This window comes from Carlito syrichta, unplaced genomic scaffold (genome assembly GCF_000164805.1).
Source record: "Carlito syrichta isolate Samal-C Ts95f unplaced genomic scaffold, Tarsius_syrichta-2.0.1 Scaffold305544, whole genome shotgun sequence".
NCBI lineage: Eukaryota > Metazoa > Chordata > Mammalia > Primates > Tarsiidae > Carlito > Carlito syrichta.
In genome coordinates, this window is record NW_007249640.1 from 15,205 (window position 1) to 23,257 (window position 8,053).

At 42.4% G+C, this 8,053-nt stretch overlaps 1 protein-coding gene across 3 annotated transcripts in view; it reads left to right on the plus strand.

The window, feature by feature from the left end:
* The first annotated feature begins 1,396 nt into the window (after window positions 1-1,396).
* LOC103264067 (methylosome subunit pICln) overlaps window positions 1,397-8,053 on the plus strand; it is a 23,001-nt gene continuing 16,344 nt past the window's right edge. For 2 of the 3 annotated variants that reach the window (XM_021714252.1, XM_008061713.1), the window contains exons 1-2: window positions 1,397-1,617; window positions 7,628-7,764. In XM_021714252.1, coding sequence (XP_021569927.1) covers window positions 1,493-1,617; window positions 7,628-7,764 — 262 coding nt within the window. In that variant the 5' untranslated portion in view covers window positions 1,397-1,492. The remainder of the gene's footprint in view (window positions 1,618-7,627; window positions 7,765-8,053) is intronic. The other variant, XM_021714253.1, reaches the window with a different exon arrangement.

An 8,053-nucleotide genomic window follows, 5' to 3' on the forward strand; every position in this document is an offset into this window, starting at 1 on the left:
TAGCTAAATAGCCAGCCGCATACAGATATCCTATGGGAAACCTCAAACATGTCCTTTCCCAAATTACATTTTTTAGCTGCTCTAAAAACCTCCTCCTCCTCCTGGATTCTCCAAATCAGAGAAATGAGCCAGCATTCACTCAATCAATTAAAGTGGAAAATTAGACCTTGATCTCTCTCTTCTTTATCCACCCTGGTTTTCACCTTCACAACCATTTCTCCCCATCCCCAGACCCCGCTCCTGTCTCCAAATTCTGAGGATTTTATACCTTTAGAATAGGTCTAGAATCTGTCCCAATCTCCATTCTTACTGCCTTTATCTCACCTACACCATGGCAACAGCTTCCTAATACTCTCCCTGTTCAGTGTGTCCTTCCTCTTTTCTCACTACTAACAAACTAATCCAGGTTAAAAATTCAACACTCCCCTAAGTGTTGAGTGAACAGAAATAAAGCTATCCCATATGCCCCGCCCTACAGTCTCAACAGTCCTATATGGCACGGGTATGATCACACTGAGTTACATGCAAGAGTGGTGCCTAGACAGACAGACTGACTTGAATTCCACCAGGCCACAATGAACTCTTGCTCTTGAGTTTAATGCCTCAGTCTCTCATCTGTAAAATGGGGTCAATAAATAGTAACTTCTTCATATACTTGTCCTAAAGAGCAAATGGAGAGATAATATGGGTAAGGTGCCTAAAACAGATCCTGGCCCAGCACAATTCGGTTAACTTTAGCTACTATTAAGTACTGCCTTTACTACTTTACTCTCTAGTGCCTAAGTCTCTAAGGCAAGAGTTCCAAGTCTGGTGGGTTAATTCTTTTCCCTTCAGCGCCCCATCTCCTTACTGACCTAGTCAGCTCTTCACCCCACGTTAATTACCCCTTTGTGCTCTTCTTGGCTGTCTGACACGTGGGTTTGCCTGGCTCGAGCACTTGGGCGTGTCAGGACCTCAACTAATGTCTGGTGCAGGGCTGTGTAAACCTGAGATGTGAACAGTCCCGGAAGATGCGGGAGCGGGGGCACAGGAGAAAGATCGTGAAATGAGTTCCCTGGGAGGCTTCTGATCTCTAGATTGTGGTCTCTACTTCTCGTGCATCCTCAAGCAAGGGACTCCGTGTCCCAGGCCTCCATTTCCTCCTTTGTAGAAAAACGAATACTAATTTTCCTTGTGTTTCCTCTCTCACCAGGGTGCTGTGACGACCTTGGTGTAGGATGTTCCAGACGACTCTCGGCTTTTCGAAACCTAGTGCCTCGGAAATGGCAAGCTAGAGCGGAAGGCGTGTCACATGACAGACTCCGCAGCGTCTTCGCAGACCTCCGAGCGCTTTTCCTAGAACGTCTCACCTCTATGGTCAGTGGCGCTCAATTCCGGTGCAGACGAAGTTGTTCTTCCGGGATGACGGCCACCGCTTCCGGGGCGGGTCCCAGCGTGCGGTATTGCTGTGGCCAGTTCCCTCCCGGCCTGTGTTCCTGAACTCCCAGCTGCTATGAGCTTCCTCAAAAGTTTCTCGCCGCCCGGGCCGGCCGAGGGCCTTCGGCAGCAGCAGCCAGATACCGAGGCTGTGCTGAACGGGAAGGGCCTGGGCACCGGGACCCTCTACATCGCTGAGAGGTGGGGCTCCTGTTCCCAAGCACGGCCGCCTGCGCGCCGCATTCCTCCTTGAGGGCGAGGCGCGACCTGGGGGCTGCGGGGAGGGGTAGCGCGTGCTCGGCGTGGTCTTGGGGATGCCTCCATGAGGAGCTAGACGGTTCCTCGAGTGTTCCCTCCTCCGGAGCCTTCCTTTCTCTCTTCTCTGTTCTCTCCACAGATTGTGCGTTTTACCCGCCTGTTTAATGGGGGTCTGGCGCGTGCCTTTGCTCTTAACTCATGGTCTCGTTTTAAGGCTTTGGGTTTCCAGGCCTGAGTTAGTCTTCGATGTACCTGTCTTTCCGGATGAAGAGGTGTTCCTCTCTGTAGGATATAGAGGTTCAGAGCGAGATCTGAAAGTTCGGTTAAGGAGTATAGACTTTCTTCTGTAGGTGTGTCGGTGGAGACAGGAACATCCTCTAGCCTACGCAGACTGAGGTCATATCCAGAGGGAGCTGACTTCCGCTTCTGGGTCTTGGGAAGGAATTGCCCCCTGATTTAGCCACCTTGAGCTCTTGGTGCTTTCACAGTCAGATAGAGACATACCTTAAATATTGCCTCTCTAGAACTGAAGTCCCATTTTCCTTGACATGTGGGCCTCTTCATTTTCAATCCGACCTTGGCACATTGAATCCTTAGGCGGGGTGCCCCCTTTGCTACATCACTTCGTCTACAGCTAGAGAGAATTCCCTACTTTTAAGAGCTTGTGATAATATTGGGTCCATCTAGATAATCTAGGATAATTTTCCCAATGTTATTGTCAACCGGTTAGTGACCTTAATTACATTTACAAAGTTCCTTTTGCTATGTAACATAACGTATTCACAGGCATGACACCAGGACATAAGGGTCATGAAAGCCAAAATTCTGCCTGCTGCAAAGTCCAGGGCACAAAAAGACTGGAGAGAACCCCTACTTCAGAGAAAAGTTTAGATACTGAACAAAGCTTAGGTTTTTGTCCATTTACTGAGATAGAATATATGGATGGGAGGGAAAGCAAGATTAAGGCAGATAAAGAGCTTGGTCAGGGCAGATGCAGACACAAATGAGTTTCTGTCTTGGGAGAGTGGTATTAAAGATAGAAATTTGGAAGCCATTAGAGTATTAGCATATACTCACGGGAATGGATTAGATACCCCAAAAGAGAAGAGGACCAAGGATTGAACCTTGAGTATACACCCACCTTAAGAGGTGGATCTAGTCGGGCTCGGTGGCTCAGCCTGTAATCCCGCGCTTTGGGAGGCTGAGGTGCGTGGATTGCCTGAGCCGGCGGGTTTGAGACCCGCCTGGACAACTTGGCAGACCTCATCTCTATAATAAATCAAAAAATTAGCCAGGCGTGGTTGTGTACCTGTAGTTCCAGCTACTTGGAAGGCTGAGGCAGAAGGATCGCCGGAGCCCAGTAGGTCAAGGCTGCGGTATCCAGGAGCGGCCACTGCACTCCAGTCTGGGTGGGAGTGAGACTCCGACTCAAAAAAAAGAGATGGATCATGGAAGAGACTTCATACGAGAAAATGAAGGCGCATTCAAAATAAAATCTGGGTCACGATGGCAGCTCATGCCTGTAATCCTAACACTTTGGGAGGCCAGGACAGAACTACTTGAGCTCAGAAATTCAAGATCAGCCAACATAGTGAGACCCCCATCTCTACAAAAAACAGTTTTTAAAAATCAGCCGTGCTTAGTGGTGCACTTTTGTGATTCCAGCTACCCAGATGTCTTGAGCCCAGGAGGTTGAGGCTAAAGTGAACTGTGACTGTGCCACTGCACTCCAACCTGGGAGACAGAGCAAGACTCACTAAAACAGATACATTTTTAAAATCTGAAGAATATCTATTGGATATTGACAAAGAGATCTTTGACCATCTTGGAGAAAGCATTTTTTCTTAAGTAGTGGAAGATGGCTCCCAGATACAATCCATGAGTTTCCAGTCCTTTTTCTTCATGGCATTTCTGTATGTTGGCTCCTTTTTCTATATTACAACTCCTTTTTGGGGGATAGTCCTTTGTTTTTGCATTTTGAAAAATTTCAGATCTAAAGAAAAGTTTCAAGTTTTATTAATCAATACCCATATACCCTTTGCAAAGATTTATTAACTAAAATTTTGCCACATTTATGATTTTTTTTTCCTGAGTCATTGGAGAATTGCAGACATGTCTCAGAAGAACAAGAACATTCTCCTGTCTTAACCACAATACAGTTTTCACTTAGGAAATGCAACTCTTTTTAAGTTCTTATTTGTTTAAAAAATTATTATCTCAGCTTTTCTTTAGCAAACCCCTTATTCTTTAAGAAAATATTTTTTGTAAAACATACATACAAAAAGAATGCAAGTTGTATATGTAAGGTTTAAAGAAGTGTAGTTAAACCAATACCTGCATATTTACCCTCCAGGTTAAGACCAGAATATTACCAGTGCTTGGACATTTATATTCATCCCTCTTTATTTATTGTTAGCTCTCCTTGATCTCTTTCCCCTGTTCTTTCCCACCTAGCCTTTCCAGTAATGATAGAATTAAGGTTTCAATACACTGGAGAGGCTTCGTGGTGGTTGTGACACCTGATTAACAGCCAGATGAATGGGTTGGACTAGGGGAAATATCTTAATTGGTATATGTGCCAGAATATGTGTGTACATGTATATTTTATATGGGCGTGTGTCTAGCAATTCATCTGAGGGAGTGAGGGCAAACAGAAAGAAATATTAAAACCGGAGATGGAGAGGACCATTTTCATGGGCTGATGAGCTTGGCTTATAGCCCCTTAGTCTTGTGTGAAACTATTGTAGGGTTTTAGGTAGATTTGGTTTTAGCTTCTTAGATGTTTGTTGAGAGATTTAGAATTGTCTGGCATATTTTCAGAGCTTAGTTTCCACAGGAAGTTTACTTATTATCCAGATAAGGAAGGTACAGAGGCATGAATAATACAAAATAGGCAGTTTAAAACATGTAAAATAAAATGGATAATTAAGTTAAAAATAGGTAATTTAGACTTAGAAATGATGAAATTTTTTTTGGATCTTATTCCAAAATTAATTTTAAACCAACTTAATTCAAGACCCCTCTAACTTTCTGTCCTGTGTTTAACCCCATCGGAGGAATAAACGACACGATCATACTTGTACAAAAGCATCAGAGTTTAGCACAACATTTCTCCACATGTTCACTGGCTTTTTAATTCTTGTCTTTGCCTGTTGACTCATAGTTTATAATTAATTATCTGTTTCAGTTTTGGGGAACTTTTCTTCTAGAATATATAAAAAGTAAATAAAAATCAGAATTTAGTGATCAGAGTAAGTGTTGCTTTTAAGTATGGAACTTGCTTCTGACCTGTAGGGTGCATGCATAATCCAAATTCATGGATAAGATTAGGAGAGCCCCATAGCAAATGCTGTGCTGGGGTGACATTTGTGTTCTGTAGGAAGTAACTACAGAGTAATTATGTACTTTTTAAAGTAAAGACTTTACTTTGATAGGCACTAATTTTATGTTTAGATTTCAGTTTGTTCAGATGAGTCTTTAAAGTTTTGTGACTCTGACTGTTTGAAATTATTTTGGACACCCACATTTGGAATGTTCCTTTCTTTTTTTTTTTGAGTTGGAGTCTCACTCTGTCACCCAGACTGGAGTGCAGTGGCCGCTCCCAGCCACTGCAGCCTCAACCTGCTGGGCTTCGGCGATCCTTCCACCTCAGCCTTCCAAGTAGCTGGAACTATAGGCGCGCACTACCACACCCAGCTGATTTTTTGATTTATTGTAGAGATGAGGTCTCGCTGCCCAGGTGGGTCTCGAACCCGCGGGCTCAGGCAATCCACTCACCTCAGCCTCCCAAAGGCGCGGGATTACAGGCTGAGCTACTGAGCCCGGTTTGGAATGTTCCTTTCTGAATTGTGATAATACCAGTAGATTGTTGAGGTAAGAAAAGGGCAGTTTATTTACTTTAAAATAATATAGTTTTAGCTGGGGACTGGTGATAACTTGAGCACTATATCATCTCCACATTAAGAGAAAAGCAGTGGACAGGAAAGGTGCATACAGCACACAATCTGATTACATATAACATCTTTCCTTTGGAACCAGTGGGAATGAGTCATTCTGGAAAATAGTTTCTTGAGCTTTTGTTGCTCTTAACTCTTTAAGACTTGTTACTTTTAAACTTCTCAAGTTTTCTTTACTTTTTTATTTGTTGATTAAGCATACTGGGTAGAAATCTTTTCAAACAACGGTGCATAATTTCTTGCTTTTGTTTTTTTTAAACTATACAATGAAGTAAGTTTTAATATATTTACAGAGTTGTGCACTTATCATCACAGTCTGATATTCTCCCTTTGTTTTTAATAATGCTTTTGATTACTGAGGGTTATGTGTTATACACTTGTATCGTGCTATTAGACACTGATTTCCTTTAGGGGAACTGAGGCGTACAGTTCATCCTCTGCCTACACTGAATATGAACTCAGACTGTCACACTAGCTATCATTGTTCTCTCCCAAGGCTGTCCTTGGTTCTCCTATTGCACTTCTGCTTTTGTTTGGTTAGGAATTAGACAGCCAGGCTTATTAAAATTGTACAGAATATAGAATGATACGGGGACCTTACTGCATTAGCTTCTTAATAGCTTTATTGATGTAATTCACATAGCATACAGTTTACCCGTTTAAAGTGTATAATTCATGGTTTTTAGTATACTTACAGAATTGTGCAACCATCACCTCAGAATATTTTCATCACCCCAGAAAGAAACTGGGACCCATTAGCAGGCATTTCCTATTTTCTTCTAGCCCTAGGCAGCCACTCTCTTGCACTTTTATTGCATAACTTTTCTTTGTGGCTTCTTCAGGACCTTTTGCTTTTTTTCTGTTAAGCAATGCAGCTTCAGATAGGTGACTTGTTATCAAAAAATTAGCCAGTCCCTACTCAAAATTCAACATACTGATTTTGGTGATATGCTTCCCTTGTTACACCAATAAAATATTTGTATTTGACCACGGTTGAGGAAAAACTAGGCCTTGGTTATCTGGCTTTTTCTTAAAACTGTAGAATAACTGAAAGACTTCGTAGAGTTTGTTATTCAAGGTAATCATTATTTTCTGACTTGTGGTAGGTGTGATATGATGATAGCCATTTATCTAATGTGGGATTATTGGAAAGATGAGTATTTATTGCATACTTGGCCGCTGAGCTCTGCTCTAATGGTTTTGAAGAATGTTAAGTAAAGGAATGTGACAGGTTTTGTCAGGTAGCTCACATTCTGTATGGGTACATATACGATTCATTATCATAAAGTTAAGTGCTAAATAATATATTAGTGAGCATAAATGCAATTTAGAAAAAGAAGAAATCATTATAGACTGGAATAGTTGGAAGCCCCATGAGGAGCTGGGACTTAACTAAGTGAGGAAGACTTGCAAAAACAGAGAGTGGCCTGAAGACGTTCCAAATGAGAATACATGTAAGCGACATAGAAAAGTACATGTGAAGGAGGAAAATTGAATTTCAAATCTATTTGAATTTATAGCTGGAGGGAAAGACACCATAACAGAATCGGTCTTAAAGAAAATTCAATTCTCACTGCTGAATTTTCTATTCAGGAAGTGTTTTAGGGATATTTCCTTTTTTTTCTTTTTTTTCCGAGTTGGAGTCTCACTCTGTCACCCAGACTGGAGTGCAGTGGCACTGCAGCCTCAACCTGCTGGGCTCTGGCGATCCTTCCGCCTCAGCCTTCCAAGTAGCAGGAATTACAGGCATGCCCTACCACACCCAGCTGATTTTTTGATTTATTGTAGAGATGAGGCCTTGCTGCCCAGGCGGTGCTCGAACCCGCAGGCTCAGGCAATCCACTCACCTCAGCCTCCCAAAGGCGCGGGAGGGATATTTCTAAGCAGTAAGTTTGAATTTATTCATATACATAAGAGTGTCCAAGCTGAACCTTTGTAAACTTTGGGATATTAGGTTTTAATTTCAAAAAGTAATCTACTTACAACATGTTTTTCAGCCGCCTGTCTTGGTTAGATGGCTCTGGATTAGGATTCTCACTGGAATACCCCACTATTAGTTTACATGCTGTGTCCAGGGACCTAAACGCCTATCCACGAGAGCATTTGTATGTAATGGTGAATGCCAAATTCGGAGGTATGTATGGTGTAATTTAGTGCTTCATTTGATAGATATTTTAAAAAGCCGTCTCTGATATTAATCAATGTACTATTCAAGCCATTGACCCACGTTGGATAGTTTATTAAACAAAAATGAAATGCACAGTATAATAATTTGAACACTTGAAGTTTTTTTTTTTTGTTTTTTTGAGTCAGAGTCTCACTCTGTCGCCCAGACTGGAGTGCAGTGGCCACTCCTGGCCACCGCAGCCTTGACCTGCTGGGCTCCAGCAATCCTTCTGCCTCAGCCTTTCAAGTAGCTGGAA